Genomic DNA, 18,636 nt, shown 5'->3' on the forward strand with positions numbered 1-18,636 from the left:
AATGTCATGGCAGAACAAACAAGTTCCAACTTTTAAACTTGAGTATTTTCTTCTCAGAATCAGCATCAGGTTTATTATCACCGGCATGTGACGTGAAGTTTGTTAACTTAGCAGCAGTGGTTCAATGCAATACATAACATGTAGAAGAGAAAAAAAAATTATATATAAGTAAAAGGGCTTTTTTAATGAAAGAGGTTACATTTAGTTTATCCAGTAATATTGTTGAAGGGTAGGTAAAAATGGTGCATGTGGAATTTTTCTACCCCCCCCCTCCAAACTTTAGTTGTGTTTGGTTTAAAACACATCAGAATTTGTTGTTTGTGTTAGAGCTCCCTTTGAGAGTCATTAGAATTTGGTACTCATATATTTTGGGCTAATTTCCTTTGTCATTTGGCTTTACTAAGCCTTAGGCTTTCAAACCCAATTACTCTATCAGATAGAATGACAAGGACAGTAAAAGCATACAAACATAGTCACCTGGAAGTTTGTTTATCTGCACTGCACTTTCTGTGTAATTAGCTACATTTTAAATTATGTTGTTTTACTCTACCTCAGTGTACTTGTGCATGGGACGATTCATTGGGATAGCAAGTTCAAAAGCTTTTCATTGTATATCAGCACATATGATAAACCAATTACCCAGCAACTCTCACAACTTGTCTGGAAGTACCGAACAGGAATACAGAAGAGTACAACATTGGACAGGTCACTCAGTCCACTATGTTGCACTGACCTTGATGCCAAATTATAGTCATAAACCCTCTGCATAGTTCCATCGACCCTCACCCACACCATAGCCCTCTATACCCCTCTCATCCACATACCTGTCCAAATTGCTCCTAAACATTGAAATCGACCCTACATCCATCACTTGCTTGGCAACTCTCACCACCCTTTGAGTGAAGAAGTTCCCATCCCTTCATGTTAACTCATGACCTCTAGATCTAGTCTCACCCAATATCAGTGGAAAAAGCAAGCTTGCATTTACCCTATCTATACCTCTCATAATTTTGTATACCTGTATCAAATCTCCCCTCAATCTTCTACCTTCTAGTGAATGAAGTCCTAATCTATTCAACCTTTCCCTATAAAGTGAGGTCCTCTAGTCCTGAAAACATCTTTGTAAATTTTCTCTGCACTACTTCAATCTTATTTACATCTTTCTTGTAAGTTGATGACCAAAACTGCACACAATACTCTAAGTTAGGCTTCACCAATGTCTTTTACAATTTCAACATGACATCTCAATTCCTGTACTCAGTGCATTGATTTATGAAGGCCAGTTTGCCAAAAACATTCTTTGTAACCCTATCTTCCTGTGATACTACTTACAAAGAATGATGAGTCTGTACTTCCAAATCCCTCTGTTCTACTGCACTCACTGTGTAAAACCTATCCTGATTGGTCCTCTCAAAGTGCAATGCCTTGCCTGTCTACATTAAATTCCATCTGTCATTTTTTTTAGCCCATTTTTCCTGCTGGTCCAGGTCCCTCTGCAAGTTTTGATAGTCTTCCTCACTACTACACCCCAGTCTTGGATTAACCTACAAATTTGCCAATCCAGTTAACCACATTATCATCTAGATCATTGATGTAGATGACAAACAGCTATGGACCCAGCACTGATTTACTGTGTCACAGGCCTCCAGTCAGAGAGGCAACCAACGACTACCACACTCCGACCTCTTCTGTGAAACCAATGGCTAATCCAATTTTCTACCTTATCTTGGATGCCAAACAACTGAGCCTTCTTGACTAACCTCACCCGCCTATAATTTCCTGATTTATTCCTAGGGCCTTTCTTATACAAGCTTAGCTGTCCTACAGTTTTCTAGCACCTCACCTGTGGCTAAGGATGTTTTAAATATCTCTGCTAAGACCCCTGCAATTTCTTCATTAGCCTCCCACAGGGTCTGAGGGAACTCCTTGTCAGGCCCAAGGGATTTATCCACCCTAATATGCCTCATTCAGCAAACACTACCCCAGTAATCTGTATCGTGTCCATAACCTCGATGTTGCATTGCCTTCTATCTATAGACTTTGTGTCCGTCTGCCAAGTAAATACAGATGCCAAAAATCCATTTAAGATCTCCCCCAATTCTTTTGGCTCCATGCATTGATTACCATGCTGATCTTCCAGAGGATCAATTTTGTCCTTCGCTATCATTTTGCTTTTAATATATCTGTAGAAACACGGGGATTCTCTTTCATCTTCTCTGCTAGAGTAATTTCATGTCGTATTTTAGCCATCCTCATTTCCTTCTCAGTTTCCTTCTTGCATTCCTTATACTCTTCAAGTATCTTATTTGTTCCTTCCTGCCCCATTCCTACTATGCACCTCCTTTTTCTTAACTAGGGCCTCAATAACTCTCTAAAACCAGGGTTCCCTAAACCAGTGGTCCCCAACCACTGGGCTGTGGACTGGTACAGGGCCGCAAAACATGTGCTACTGGGCTGCGAGGAAATGATATGAGTCAGCTGCACCTTTCCTCATTCCCTGTTGAACTTGAACGTACGCGAGGTCATTACCCACACGTCATCCATGTCAGCACGGGAAGAAGATCAACTCCTCGAGCTTGCAAATGACAGCGCTTTGAAAAGTATGCTTGACATCTCTGCCGGCATTCTGGATCAAAGTCAAGGCTGAATATCCTGAGATAGCCACGAAAGCACTGAAAACGTTCTTTCTTTCCAACATCCTATCTCTGCGAAACAGGGTTTTCTGCAATGAATGCAATGAAAACTAAATTGTGGAATAGACTGGACATAAGGAACCCCCTTCGAGTATTGCTGTCTCCCATCACCCCTCGATGGAACTGTCTTGTTGCAGGGAAATAAGCCCAGGCTTGTATCCCTGATTCAGCGATATTGGTCTGTTGCAATGATTTTATATGTTCATATGAGGAAAATATGCACTGTGTTTAATATCCAAACGTTACTTAAAATGACTTATCACTATATTCATGCAAGGAAAATATGAGCTTTCTGCTTAATATTAAATTTGTTAGATAAACCCTTTTAGAAACGAAATTGAGTGTATTATCCACTCATAAGTGACTTATAGTTGACTTATCACCTATATTCCGGTCGTGATCCCCCCCCCCCCCCCCCCCCCGTCAGCCGGTCTGCAAGAATATTGTCAATGTTAAATCGGTCCGCGGTGCAAAAAAGGTTGGGGACCCCTGCCCTAAACCTATTCTCCTTTTGTCTGACAGGAACATACAAACTCACAATGTCATATTCTATGTACTGATCCATTCCCTAAGCTCATATGGTTTTCTGATAGCTCCTTGCATTGAAATATAAATATATGCAGTCAGAAAGTTAGTCCCACCATACTCAAAGTTTTGATTCTTGTATCTAGGCTTAACAACATATCTTTCCACAGCCACTGCCCAATGTGTTGTGTCACTCTGGTTCCCATCTCCCTTCATCTCTAGTTTAATCGCACCCCCCCCCCCCCCCCACCAAGTGCAGCACGGTAAACTTTCCCAGTATGATATTAGTTCCCTTCCAGTTCAGGTGCAGCCCATTCCTTCTCTACACGGCCCACCTTCCCTAGAGAAAAGCCCAATGATCCAAAACTCTGAAGCCCTCCTTTCTGCACCAACTCCTTAGTCATGTGTTAAACTGTATAATCTTCCTATCTCTGGCCTCACCAGCACTTGGCATTGGTAGCAATCCTGAGATCACAACGTTTGAGTTCCTGTCTTAATAACTTAGTACCTAACTTCCTGAATTCATTTTGCAGGAACTCGTCACCCATTCTACCCATGCCACTAGAAGACCATGATCTTCTATTATGGATACAATAAGGTCTTTTAAGAGGCTCTTGGATAGGTACACGGAGCTTAGAAAGACAGAGGGCTATGGGTAACCCTAGGTAATTTCTAAAGTAAGTACATGTTCGCCACAGCATTGTTGGCCGGAGGGCCTGTATTGTACTGCAGGTTTTCTATGTTTCAATCTCTAGTGGCTCATTCTCCCAATTAAGAATACTGTGAACCTGATCTGAGATGTCCTTGACCCTGGCACCTGGGAAGCAACAAACCATCTGGGCATCTCTTATCTCATTCGTAGAACCTCCTTTCTACTCCCCTATCCAATAAATCCCTGTCACTACAGTTCGCCTCTTCTCCCCCCATTCGTTTTGAGCCGCAGGTCCAGACTCTGTGCCAACTAGCTGCTCGCTGCAGGTTCTCTCTTGCAGGTTGCCACCCTAAACAGTATCCAAAGCGGTACATGTATTAATTGAGGGGAACAGCCACAGGAGTGCTCTATACTGGCTGCCTATTCCCTTCCTACTATACTAATTGTCCTACTATGCATCATGTATATTTCTCCATTCCCTTCATATTCATATGTGTATGAAGCCTCTTTTTACCTGACTTACTTGACTGCCTGCTTCCACTAATACCCTGATAAGGGGGGAGAAAATGGCAGCGCGACAGCAGCGCGTGCGGCCACTTCGGTGATGATATCTGTTATCTGTCAAGTAGGGGACCGTGCACAATTCTGATTTGATGGAGATAGACGTGAGAGCACGGAGGAACATCTGGAAAATTTCTGAAATGCCCGCTTCGCTGCCGCTGCTACTGTGTGGTAACCGGAATCTCCGGAGCTGAAGGCCTCGAAATCCTCGGGTTTCTGTGTTTCAGCGGCCAGGGAGAGGTCGAAGGCGCTCAGCAGAGGATGGCGCTGGTAAGGCTGTATCGGAGAGGCTGGTTGGAAGCTTGGAAGTTTTTCGGATGGATGGACTCAATGTCGGCTGTGGTCGGCTGCTTCCAAGGTATCGGCAAGTTGACGGTGCCTGGAGGTTTATGGCAGAGAGTATCTCCCTTTTGCCACCTGCTGTCGGGGACTCGGGAGTCGATCGACTCTGGACTTTGAGACTTTTTTTTTTACTGTGCCCATGGTCTGTTCTTCATCAAATTATGGTATTGTTTTGCATTGCTGTAACTATATGTTATAATTATGTGGTTCTGTCAGTGTTAGCCTTTGGTCTGTCCTGTTTTCTGTGATATCACTGTGGAGAAACATTGTATCATTTCTTAATGCATGTATCCGTTTCTAAATGACAATAAAAGAGCACTGAGTGTTCTCATAATCTAACCTATTGCAGATACCTACCACTCTCAGAATCATGGATCTGGACTCTGGGGAGAGAGAGGTCTGAATGTCCCTCTGTGCTTCAATGATATTAAGAGGTCTACCATTAACTGTATTTGTTTCCTCCTTTCATTTGATCTCCCAGAGTGCAATACCTCATACTTGCTGGTCTTAGATACCATTTGCCACTTTGCCCATATCTATAACTGTCCTATGTGTGTTGGCACATGGCCAAGTGGTTAAGGTGTAAGTCTAGTGATGTGAAGGTGGCTAGTTTGAGCCTCAACTGAGGCAGCGTGTTGTGTCCTTGAGCAAGGCACTTAACCACACATTGCTGTGTGACGACACCGGTGCCAAGCTGTATCGGCCCTAGTGCCCTTTCCTTGGACAACATCGGTGTCATGGAGAGGGGAGACTTGCAGCATGGGCAACTGCTGGTCTTCCATACAGCCTTGCCCAGGCCTGCACCCTGGACACCTCCCAAGGCGCAAATCCATGGTCTCACGAGAGTAATGGATGCCTATTATAACTGTCCTATATATCCTGCAATATTATTTAGTCCTTTATACTGTCCACAACTCCAGTAATCCTTGTGTTATTCGCAAACTTGCTGATCAACCCATCTACATTTTCACCCACATTGTTGATATATATCACATACAAGAGGTCTCAGCACTGATCTATATGGAACACCACTTGTTTCAAGCTTCTAGCTAGAGTAATTGCCTTCCACCTCTACTCTATTGTCTATGAGCAAGCATGTTCTGAATCCAGACTTGCAATTCACCTTGGATACAATGCATTTTTATTATTTGAATCAACCTACCACGAGGGACATTATCAAATGCCTTACTAAAGTCCACATAGATACGTCCACTGTCTTAACCTTATCATGCTAGCGCCTCAGAAAACTCAATCAGATTTGTAAGGCAGCTGACCTATAATACCATTCCTTAACCATTACTTGGTCAAAATACTGGAATATGCTCTCAAACAGTAGTCCTTAGAGCTCAGATCTACAGTGGTTCAAGAAGGCAGTTCACCACCACCACCTCAAAGGCATTTAGGATTGGGCAATTAAGTGCTGGTACATTGTGAAAAGTCCTTTTCCTTTGAATGAGTATAAAAATTAATTAATCCTAAGATCTACTTTTATGGTGCTTAGCAATAACTGACCAGTGCCAATCTTTATAAAACAGATGTGTTTATTTGGAGGTCAACCATTGCCTACAGTTTTCAAATTTCATTCCTCAATTTAAACAAAAATAGCATTTGTACCTTAATAATGCAACAACATTGGGTTGAAAGAAGTAAAACATTGATTTGAAATTTTATTTACATGTTACACCACTAGATGCACTGATTCTGTAGCTTGATTGCAACTCTGACTGCAACCAAAGTGGAACATCTTATGGTGTTGACGCAAGCTGACCATGTTTTAATTATTTTTGAAGCAATTTCATTTATTGCTTACTGAGGATAACATGGCCTTTCATCAAAGCAAAACACACAAAATGCTGGAGGAACTCAGCAGGCCAGGCAGCATCCAGGAAAAGAGTACAGTTGACGTCACAGGCTGAAACCCTTTGGCAGGACTTTGGTCCAAGGTGCCAACTATACCATTTTCCTGGATGCTGCCTGGCCTGTTGAGTTCCTCCAGCATTTTGTGTGTGTTGCTTGGATTTCCAGCATCTGCTGATTTTCTCTTGTTTGTGTATAGTCTTTTGTTAGTTGAGGTTATGGATTATATTTTACTGGAGGTTTTTGATTTAGCCTGGGTGATTTGGGTCTCCATGGTCCTTCCTAAAGTTAATGAGGATGCAAAAGAATATTGAGTGTGTCTCTTCAGGATTGTCTCTTTATTATGTCAGGAAAAAGCCTCATAATTAATGTCTAGTCAGTCAATCCAGTCGATGGTATACTGTAATACTAAGTGTAAAAAAAAAAAAATGGGTGTCTCCTACAACAGCTTAATAGGCACATTGATGATGTTCAGTTTAGTTGCAAGAGCTACAGTTGCACCACTTTGGCTCATTAGTCTTTTGCAGGTTGCCAGAATATCCTTGTCTTGTGTGCTTTCCATTGGATGTTCATTGGTTTTGAGGGAGGGTGAAGCCTAGGACTAATACCACCTGTAGGATCCGTGATGAAGTATTGGATATTGACAAAACTTCCTTGCATCTGATGAAGGGGGTTGTTCTGTATCTTTGATGTTGGAGGCTGTTTCTCAGGATGGTTGGTATAATTTGTGCCAGCTTTTCACATTTTCAGTGAGGCACTATTGTGGTGCTAATAATGGCGGGTTCTAAATCTGGGATAGCAACATCATAACCTGCTTTCCACCCACGGCAGACAAGAGCCAGGTGGAGCTTATGTCGCAAAAGTGACAACAATTTTTGAACAACAGATAACCAAGTCATCGTCCCATGACTATTGGGTTGAGAGTGCAGCATGATGACCATTCATCAAACCGTTTCAGAACTCGATGAAGGCTGGGAATTCTGACTCCGGTCAACAGTGTGAATAAGTTCTAACTGCTTGTCTGATGGTTGCTGTTGCAATAAAATTTAAAGCTTAATGTCATCTATGACAGAGCCATTCCCTTGATGGTACTGCTGTGACTGAATGCTTGATAACTGTGGCTGTAGGTTGAGCAATCTGGGTGTTGTATTGTAACATTTCACAAAGATAACTTTGGCAGCATATCCTTCCTCTGAATTATATAAGATGATAGCAGTGTTGTGAGGATACTCTAGCGGTTGGTTCCTTTCAACTTGCAGGCTATTGCCTTTTGCTACATTATAGCATCAAAAGCCTGGATTTCACTAATCATAAACACTGTTGTTTCAAGGGTTTAAGCAGTAAATTTCATAGCACCTTGAAGTCTCTTTGACTCATTAAATTGCATAATCAGCTACCTCTCCTAATCACTTAAGCTTGCATCTGACACTGAATTGGGAAATTGCTTGGGATGCCTTGCAAGGAAGTGTTCTGAATAATTGTTGAACTAATTATTTCAATTGGCTCTACATGTTAGACATCGTGGTTCAGTGATCCATTTATTGTCATTAAGCTTGATATGGTGACATATTTGTACAAGTCTATTTTGCTTTATTGGCAATCCACTATCATCTAGCTCATTATGCTGAAGTCTGAAGGTTGTACCCAGTAGATTCCAGCAAAACAAACATAGCATACGACTTTCTTTCATTTGGGTCTTTTGGCAATTGTAAATCTTCTGGCTGACCTAAATACTAAATTAGATATTGAGGGATTGGTTTGTATCTGATATTTTTTTTAGAAAAGAGAAATAGAAGCCTGACACTTATGCCTAGAAGCTCTAATCTCACAAATCCTTCCCTCTTCTGTGTGTTTATGAGTGGAGTTTAATGATAAGTTACTTTGGTTGCACTAGGACACCAACTTGTTCTAATAAAGTCAGCTTGGCTAACTAGGATATACAGGTGCACATTCCTTTATCCGAAATTCTGAAATCCAAAAAGCTCCGAAAACTGAAGTTTTTTTGCCAACAGCTGATGTCACTCAGGTGTGACTTGGCAGCACTAGCAGAGGCCGCCAGATGTCAATTGTGGCTCAGCGCTCCTACTGGGTACACGTGCATTTGCTGTACGCTGATATTTTGTGTTCACTGTTGATTTTGTGTTTAATTTCACTGTGAAAATGTCAAAAAGAGCTGCAGGTACCCCTATGAGTAACAATGAGAAAAAGAGAAGGAATCTTCTCTATCAATAATGCAGAAAGTGGAATTATTGCACAAGCTTGATCGTGGTGTGTCTGTGCGGTGTCTTACTGAAGAAAATAGTGTCAGAACTACCACTGTATATGATTTAAATAAACAGAAAGACAAGTTACTGAAGTGTTATAGTGACAGTGACGTTCTACATTTATTCCAATAAGTCATTTACCATGTGTTTGATTTGGTTCATTTGAAGCTGTATATTTTTATGTTTTTGTTGGAAATAAAATTTTTTCTTATCGTTATTCCCTAAACATACAGTATAACAATGATTTACATAGCATTTACATTGTATTAGGTATTATAAGTAATCTAGAGATGATTTAAAGTATACGGAAGGATGTGCATAGGTTTGGTGCACCACTGGGTCCTAAAGTCAACTACACTGGGACCAGTTAAATAAGAGCATACCTGTTTTTTGGTATCGGGGGCAGTTGGGGGGGGGGGGGTTCTGAAATCCGGAAAATTCTGTATTCCGAAATGCAACTGGCCCCAAGGATTTTGGATAAGAGGTTATGGACCTGTATTTTAGTCTGACAGTATCCAGTTAATATTTGGTCTAGTTCATTATTGCTGACTATTTCAAAACAGCTTTTTGATTCTTCCTGCATATAGTTCAATGCTGCTGCTTTCTCTATTTATCATAACTATTCAATGTCACTTTGTCAAACAAGCTTTTTGGAATTAAGATGGAGATATGAGATTGCAAATGTTGAAAATCAGAGCAAAAACTCAAACTGCTTTGTGTTTGCATTCATAAGATTGGTAGCACTGTTTCTTCCCCACCCTGACCAATATATAAATTATTTAGTTTTTATCCTTTACATGCTCCAATATCATACTTTAAATAAGAATTTACAACCAAGTGTAACTGAAAAATAGAACTACTGTATAGAAACACGTTTCAGTAAAAAGAAACTGCAGGAAGAACTCGGCAGGTCGAGCAGTATCTGTAGAAGCGAAGGGATGGTTGATGTTTCAGGTCAAAACCCTGCCACAGGACTGAATGTAACGGGAAGATGACCTGTATGTAGAAGTGAAGAGGGAAGGGAGAGACAGATGCAGTGAGGTTTTGAGAAGAAGAAAATATGTAGATGGATAGTGCCAAGTGGACCAGGGAGAGTGAAGGATAGAGACAAGCTGGCAGGTGATAAGTGGAACCGGAAAAGCAAGGGAAGATGGGCCAGTGGAATGAATTAAAGGAGTAGTCAGTGGAGCCTTCAAACATTTCCTTCATTTCATGCACATCTACTCTCATCCCCACCCGTCACCATCCTGGATAGAAGAGTGGACTTCTCTTGGTCCTCACTTTTCATCCCCTGCCATCCAGCATGTTGTCCTTCACCACTTCTGCCAGTTCCAGTGGTCTCCTCCAATCATATCTTGCCCTCTTATCCCCTTTCTGCTTTTTGTAGGGACCACTCTATTCATGACTCCCTGGTCTGCTCATTCATTCCTATCCTCTGGCATGTTTCCCTGCAAGTGAAGGAAGTGTATTAATTATCCCTACTTCCTCCTTGTTGTCACTGTCTAGAAATCCTTGACGTCCCTTGTAGATGAAACTGATTCTTCTGCCTCATCTAGAAGGGCTGTCTTGGTCTATTGCTTTTGTTGTTTCTGATAGCCATCTGCTTCTGGTTTCATATTATTTCAACTCCTCTTTCCATTCCCACAGCTACCTGTTGCATCATTGAATTTTACAGTTTAATGAACACACTCCTGCAATCCCACATCTAAGCAATCACCCTCTTTGTGTACTTTTTCCATCTCTCCCTCTGTCTTCTATCTAGACCATCACCTTCTTCCTCACCTCTCGTCCCATCTGCCCATCATCCTTCCCTCACCTGATTTAGAGCTATCACCTTCCAGCCTCTATTTTAACCCTGTCTTCCACGTGCATGTACTGGCTATCTCCCCTTTACAATCTTTCTCTAAAGCAGGATCTCCACCTGAACTGTTAGCCACCCCTTTTCCTCCCATGGAATGCTTTCAGCAGTTTGTTTTTTGCTCTAGCAATTACAATGTTGTGCCCATTGTTGATTAATTAGGCTGATTGCTGATGACGCCAAATGGATGTCTTGTTGAATTTTCCTCAGATACTATGCAAATGTGATTTGGGTTAACAAAGGTTTTTCCTTCCCCAGTAGTTATATAACTAGTTCAGTGTTCCTTTGGTTCTTCTGTTTTATTCCAAGCTTGTTTTCAGCAAGGTTATTTTAGTAGAATTGTTTAAAAGTGAAAGATTTTTATTGGCTAAGAAAGACTGTGCATTACTGGGTCTGCAGCTATAATAGTGGCTGGAATTTAAAAAGTTTCATTGCTTGTAGTACTCTATTTCTGAACTGAAACAATAGGTCATTTTATATTACAGGAAAAAAGTCTTTGTTAGCAGTTAGTGGTTCAATTAGTTACAACTTAAAGATAGCTAGGACCAAATATGGCTATTATTTTAACTTAACAAAAATATCTTACGGGGACAATTTAGCAATTAGGTTTGATGCTTAATTTTAGTGTTTGTCATCTTCCACTAATTCAAAGTTCTTGTTCTTCCATCCGCAGAATGTCATCAGAGGACAAAAGTGTGGAGGCATCTGACCTAGGACCGCCACCTCTTTCTGCCGCCCTTGCGGCTGTTCCTGTTGGCAGCCCTGTAAATAATGACAAACGGCCACGAGGACGGCCTCGTAAAGATGGCACAACTCCGCTACAAAAGAAAAAGAAGTAAGTGCTGTTTGGAAACCTATAAGTTGCATTATTTGTTTATGTTCAGATGTCACCAACTTGGATTTTTAAAAAATCTATTGCCACTGTAGCATAGTGGTCAGCAAGATGCTATTACAGCTTGGAGTGTTGGGGTTGGGAGTTCAATTCCACCGCTGTTTGTAAGGAATCCCTGGTCGTCCTTCCCCATGGAATGTGTGGCGTTTCCCCAGGTGCTCTGGTTTCTCCCCCACCCCCACAATCCACAGATATTCTGGATAGGTAATTGGATAGGTAAATTGTTTCTTTATTAGGTTAGGGCTAAATTGGGTTTGTTGGAGTTGCTAGGGCTTGGAGGGCCGGAAGGGCATTCTCCATGCTGCACCAATAAATAAATATTGTGCTCTTTATGGTTTTCAGTAATCTGCTTTTGATAGCTTGGCAGTGCTACTACTTTTTTTTTTAAAAAAAAGTATACACTTTGAGGAGCATGGATTTTTGAACTCATTTGCTCTGTATTCTTGGTTCATGGAAGAGGTGGCAAGGCAAAGAATCTATTTTGGTTAGGAAAATGTCTTCTACTCCCTCAGCATCATTATTATTTATGGAAATGCAATGATCTTCTGGGACAAATCCCTTCCTCGAGGCACATAAAAAGTACGTACAGCTTTGAATCTTGTGCATGTCTTATCTTATTTCTGATATCAAAGACATAATTAGTTCAGTCAGATGAGTATTTTCTATGAGCTAGAGGTATGTCAGAAATATGAAATAATATTCTCAATTTGCCTAGATGAGAAACTCCAACAGCAGTCAAGAAATTTAGCTCCTGATTGAATGGCATGCTATCCACCACCCTAACACTAACTCCTTCCACACTGCACAGTCTCCATTGTGTGTGCCATCTCCAAAAAGCCCATCTGATAGCATCTTCCACAGCCATACATTGTACATTGGGTCCATTGGTTAAACCACCGGCATATTCTTCTTTAAGGTGCACACCATCATGATTTGGAAATAACACTCTTCACTTTCATCAGTGCTGCATTTATTTCTTCTAACTGCCTCCACAATAGCAGAAGGAGTACCTTCACAAGAAATTGTGTAATGGTTGATGACAGCAGTTAGCAAAGGGTAATAAATGTTGATCTTGCTGTTAGTGCCAGTGTTTTTCAAGTGCAAGAAGTAATAGCTAAAGGGTTGGAAGACTATTCAATGCATAACTAAATTGTGTTCCAGTGAGTTTTTGTACATCCTTTACCAAAAATATATTCCGTGTTTAGTCCAGGCATTCTGTAAATCTTCTCTAATTTCACTCTTGTGTCTCATTCAGTACAGTGCTCAAGTATAACCAAAAATATCATTATTCAGGCGATTTAATGAATTATCAGTATCTTGTTCTACTCAAGTTGTTATAATTGTGCCATTGCTAGTATCAGAAATGCATTCACTCACACTATGCCCATATAAAACCAACCCATTTGGCTAGGTATCTTGCAACATCAGGAACAGAAATTGTGCAAAAAAGTTATTGCCAAATAAGTTGCATCAAGACTTTCTGTAAATTGTGAGCCTGGCATATTAGTTCTGTTAGGAGTTTCATTCATTTCCTCTTTGTGGTTTTGCTAAGGTGCTGAGTAGCCTATTTTTACTTTTGTCAGACAGGTAAGTGAGCAAAGTTGTTAGTATGCTATCCCACTTTGCCATGTATGTTTACTTTTCAGCAAGGTAAATGGCATTCTGAAGTAAGAGTTTCAGGATGTTTCATTGTCTTTATAATCAATGGATTGAAGAAAAGCAAAAAAAAAGATGCTGAAAATCTGGGGGGAAAAAAGGCTGATAATTCTGAGTATGTGTAGCAAGTCAGGCAGCATCAGCGGAAATAAAGAATGAGTTAATGTTTCAGGTCATTCAGGTGAAAGATCATTAACCTGAAATGTATGGGATTGAGTGGGATCTGGGATCAGCCATGATGGAATGGCAGAACAGACTCAATGGGCTGAATGGCCTAATTCTGCTCCTATGTCTTATGGTCTAAACTCATTTTCTCTCTAGGGATGCTGTGTAGCTGCTCAATGTTTCTTGATTTTGTGTTTTTATTATTGGGATTATATAAATCTGGATGTACTGGACTTGTACACCTCTGGCACAAACCCAGAATTTTTCTGGTTGACATTGCTTAATGATTTGGTACCAAGGGACCAATGGCTGTTTAATCCCTTAATTTACTTGATGAACTAAAGGTTCAAGCAGTTGAAGATGACTTTGTGGCTTTGTTTTCAAAGACGGTAGAGACTGAGAGACATGGATTTACAGGGCCTACAAAAAGTATTCACATCCCTTGGAAGTTTTAATGTTTTGTTTTACAACATTGAATCACAGTGGATTTAATTTGGCTTTTTTTTGGACACTGATCAACAGAAAAAGACTCTTCCATGTCAAAGTGAAAACAAGGTGATCTAAATTACTTACAAATATAAAATGCAAAATAACTGATTGCATAAGTATTCACCCCTTTAATATGACACATTAAATCATCGCTGGTGCAGCCAATTGGTTTTAGAAGTCGCATAACTAGTTAAATGGAGATCTGTTTTTGGAGACCTGTTTGCAGTCAAGGTGTTTCAATTGATTGTAGTAGGAAGAGAGCAGGCTATTCTAGACTGGGTATTGAGCAGTGAGGAAGGGTTAATTAGCAATCTTGTCGTGAGAGGCCCCTTAGGTAAGAGTGATCATAATATGGTGGAATTCTTCATTAAGATGGAGAGTGACATAGTTAATTCAGAAACAAAGGTTCTGAACTTAAAGAAGGGTAACTTTGAAGGTATGAGACGTGAATTAGCTAAGATAGACTGGCAAATGACATTTAAAGGGTTGACGGTGGATATGCAATGGCAAGCATTTAAAGATCACATGGATGAACTACAACAATTGTTCATCCCAGTTTGGCAAAAGCATAAATCAAGGAAGGTAGTGCACCCGAGGCTGGCAAGGAAAATTAAGGATAGTATCAATTCCAAAGAAGAAGCATACGAATTAGCCAGAAAAAGTGGCTCACCTGAGGACTGGGAGAAATTCAGAGTCCAGCAGAGGAGGACAAAGGGCTTAATTAGGAAGGGGGAAAAAAGATTATGAGAGAAAACTGGCAGGGAACATAAAAACTGACTGTAAAAGCTTTTATAGATATGTGAAAAGAAAAAAATTGGTTAAGACAAATGTAGGTCCCCTACAGACAGAAACAGGTGAATTGATTATGGGGAACAAGGACATGGCAGAACAATTGAATAATTACTTTGGTTCTGTCTTCACTAAGGAGGACATAAATAATCTTCCGGAAATAGTAGGGGACAGAGGGTCCAGTGAGATGGAGGAACTGAGGGAAATACATGTTAGTAGGGAAGTGGTGTTAGGTAAATTGAAGGGATTAAAGGCGGACAAATCCCCAGGGCCAGGTGGTCTGCATCCCAGAGTGCTTAAGGAAGTAGCTCAAGAAATAGTGGATGCATTAGTGATAATTTTTCAAAACTCTGTAGATTCTAGACTAGTTCCTGAGGATTGGAAGGTGGCTAATGTAACCCCACTTTTTAAAAAAGGAGGGAGAGAGAAACCAGGGAATTATAGACCGGTTAGCCTAACATCGGTGGTGGGGAAACTGCTAGAGTCAGTTATCAAAGATGTGATAACAGCACATTTGGAAAGTGGTGAAATCATCGGACAAAGTCAGCACAGATTTGTGAAAGGAAAATCATGTCTGACGAATCTTATAGAATTTTTTGAGGATGTAACTAGTAGAAAATGTGAAGTTATCCACTTTGGTGGCAAAAACAGGAAAACAGATTATTATCTGAATGGTGGCCGATTAGGAAAAGGGGAGGTGCAACGAGACCTGGGTGTTATTATACACCAGTCATTGAAAGTGGGCATGCAGGTACAGCAGGCGGTGAAAAAGGCGAATGGTATGCTGGCATTTATAGCAAGAGGATTCGAGTACAGGAGCAGGGAGGTACTACTGCAGTTGTACAAGGCCTTGGTGAGACCACATCTGGAGTATTGTGTGCAGTTTTGGTCCCCTAATCTGAGGAAAGACATCCTTACCATAGAGGGAGTACAAAGAAGGTTCACCAGATTGATTCCTGGGATGGCAGGACTTTCATATGATGAAAGACTGGATGAACTAGGCTTATACTCGTTGGAATTTAGAAGATTGAGGGGGGATCTGATTGAAATGTATAAAATCCTAAAGGAATTGGACAGGCTAGATGCAGGAAGATTGTTCCCGATGTTGGGGAAGTCCAGAACGAGGGGTCACAGTTTGAGGATAGAGGGGAAGCCTTTTAGGACCGAGATGAGGAAAAACTTCTTCACACAGAGACTGGTGAATCTGTGGAATTCTCTGCCACAGGAAACAGTTGAGGCCAGTTCATTGGCTATATTTAAGAGGGAGTTAGATATGGCCCTTGTGGCTACAGGGATCGAGGGTATGGAGGGAAGGCTGGTACAGGGTTCTGAGTTGGATGATCAGTCATGATCATACTGAATGGCGGTGCAGGCTCGAAGGGCTGAATGGCCTACTCCTGCGCCTATTATCTATGTTTCTATGAATACACTTGTATCTAAAAGGTCCAACTGCTGGTGTCAGTTCTCTGGCAAAAGCTACGCTATGAAGACAAAGGAGTACTCCAAGCAATTCTGCAAAAAGGTTATTGAAAAGCACAAGTCAGGAGATGGATACCAGAAAATTTCAAGTTATTGAATATCCCTTGGCGTACAGTTGAGAAAAATCAACAAGAAATGGAAAGAATATGGCACAGCTGTAAATCTGCCTAGAGCAGACCATCCTCAAAAACTAAGTGATCATGCAAGAAGGGGACTAGTGAGGGACCTATGACAACTGTGGAGGAGTTACAAGCTTCAGTGGCTGAGAGGGAAGCAACTATGCATACAGCAACTGTTGCCCAGGTGCTTCACCAGTTGCAGCTTCATGAGAAAATGGCAAAGAGAAAAGCCACTGTTGGAAAGAATCCTTACATGAAATCTCGGCTAGAGTTTGCCAGAAGGCACAAGGGAGACTGAAGTCAGCTGGAAGAAGGTTCTACGGTCTGACGAAGCCAAAATTGAGCTTTTTGGCCATTTGACTAAATGCTATGCTTGGCATAAGCCATTCCTGCTGTGAAGCATGATGGTGGCTGCATCCTGCTGTGGGGATGCTTCACTGTGTGATTCAATGTTGTAAAACATTAAAATATGAAGACTTCCAAGTGGGGTGAATACTTATAGGCATTGTATATTACAATGGCATCCATCAAGATATCCTAAAGCAGTCCTTTTGAAGTGTAGTTTTTTCTGTACCATACGAAATGTTGTAATGTTCTGTTTGTACACAGCTCACACAAACAACATGATGATAACGGGATAATCCTGTTTTTATTTGATGTCTAAATATTTACCAAGCCACCACAGAAGTTCTTTGAAACAATGCCATGGCATCTTTGGTATCTACTGGAGGCATCTGAGATAAAGTACCTTATGATAAATATGGAAGCCATTCACTAGTGTACTGGTGTGTTATTCTGGGTCTCAAGAGTGGGATGATTGATCTGATTCATCTCAGTTTCAGCTGATACATTTTTGTTCTGATAATTCGATTTGGAAAAGAAAGTTAATCATTAAGGATATCAGTACAGAGATAACAAAATTTTCTGATTTTGTTTAAAGATCCTGTACACTGCTCTAGCAATTTAATGCTAGAATGAGAATGTTTCACAGTTATATTGTAACATTTCATTTGTCCTAATAGCATCTGGCAGTATGATTTACAAACCAAATTGTAAGTGGTTTTGCACACTGAGTATGAATACTTTAGAACTAAGTTGATTTTGAATTAATTTGTTTTACTTAGAATGTATCCAGCTATGAAAATAATGTACCTCCACCTGATCAGTTTGAGCTATGTTTGAATTTCTGTTTTAAAGAAGAAGCCACAGTGTTGGCTTTGATTGTGCTATTTAGTGATCTGTTGATAGCATTGACTTAGTGTACATTAGTAAGTCTCCAATCTAATATGTCCAAAATGAAAGATTGAAGGTACTTCTGTTTATTTTGACAAAAAAAAACTGGAAAATGGTTAGAAATCATGAGACTGTGTTTTGATGGATAGATAAGAAAATGGATGCTTTTGAAGAAAAAAGTCATGTTTGTTGATGTTAAAGAAATGGCATTTCTTAATTTAGAAAATTAGAAGTAGTTGGAGCTTGGATTGCAAGGAGTTGTTAAGACTTGATTTAACCTTAAAGGAGAGTTCTTCTATACCACTATATCTCCTTGATTTTTACTTTACAGACTCTTCTACTTCATTATACAGTATCTCCTTGAGTTTTACTTTTTATTAAAGTTTGACCTTTCCTGAAATATATTTGAAGTGATACAATTCAGCTTTCTCAATTAATGTAATAATTCATTGAACTATTTGACCAGATTTTGACAGTTTGAGATTCTTCATTCATTTCCAACTTGTGTATAAGTTGAGAAGCAGTTTTCCACATTATTTGAATTGATGTCCCTTTATTAGTGTGGTACCCAAGCATAAAAATGATATTTTGATCTGTTATCTCAGCAATTAAAGTTGGTGGGTTATCTCATAGACTTTGTTTTTTTGTGGTGTTTAAGTAATTTTTAAACCACCATGCTCAGATAATGATGTCTACTACTAATTTCCAAGGCATTCACTCTTTCTGCTCAATCGATTGAGAACTACTTTATGGATTCTTGTGCTGTTGTTTTGCTGTTCTGTTAAAATCTCAAGGTTTGTATTAAAAGGGTCACCACCTAATGATGACCTTACTTTAATATAATTTGCTGTGACAATGAGCACTTGTGAAGACATCAGAGATTGTTTCTGTATAGTATTGCACATCTGTAGCTTCTAAGCTGTGCCAAACATCCAATTAATGCTAAACAGATGATCATTTTGGTATCTATCATTGTCATTAGCAAACTTAGCAGTTATGTTTTTGTTGTCTCTGTCCAAATCAGGTAAAAAGTTGAAGCCCAGGTGTATATTCCCCTAGCAC

At 40.2% G+C, this 18,636-nt stretch overlaps 1 protein-coding gene across 10 annotated transcripts in view; it reads left to right on the forward strand.

The window, feature by feature from the left end:
• The window catches only part of kmt2ca (lysine (K)-specific methyltransferase 2Ca), a 487,395-nt gene that overhangs the window by 72,999 nt on the left and 395,760 nt on the right, over window positions 1–18,636 (forward strand). For all 10 annotated transcript variants that reach the window (XM_072254064.1, XM_072254065.1, XM_072254063.1 and 7 more), the window contains one exon: window positions 11,426–11,587. In XM_072254064.1, the coding sequence (XP_072110165.1) occupies window positions 11,427–11,587 (161 nt within the window). In that variant the 5' untranslated portion in view covers window position 11,426. The remainder of the gene's footprint in view (window positions 1–11,425; window positions 11,588–18,636) is intronic.

Source organism: Mobula birostris, chromosome 3 (assembly GCF_030028105.1).
Source record: "Mobula birostris isolate sMobBir1 chromosome 3, sMobBir1.hap1, whole genome shotgun sequence".
NCBI lineage: Eukaryota > Metazoa > Chordata > Chondrichthyes > Myliobatiformes > Myliobatidae > Mobula > Mobula birostris.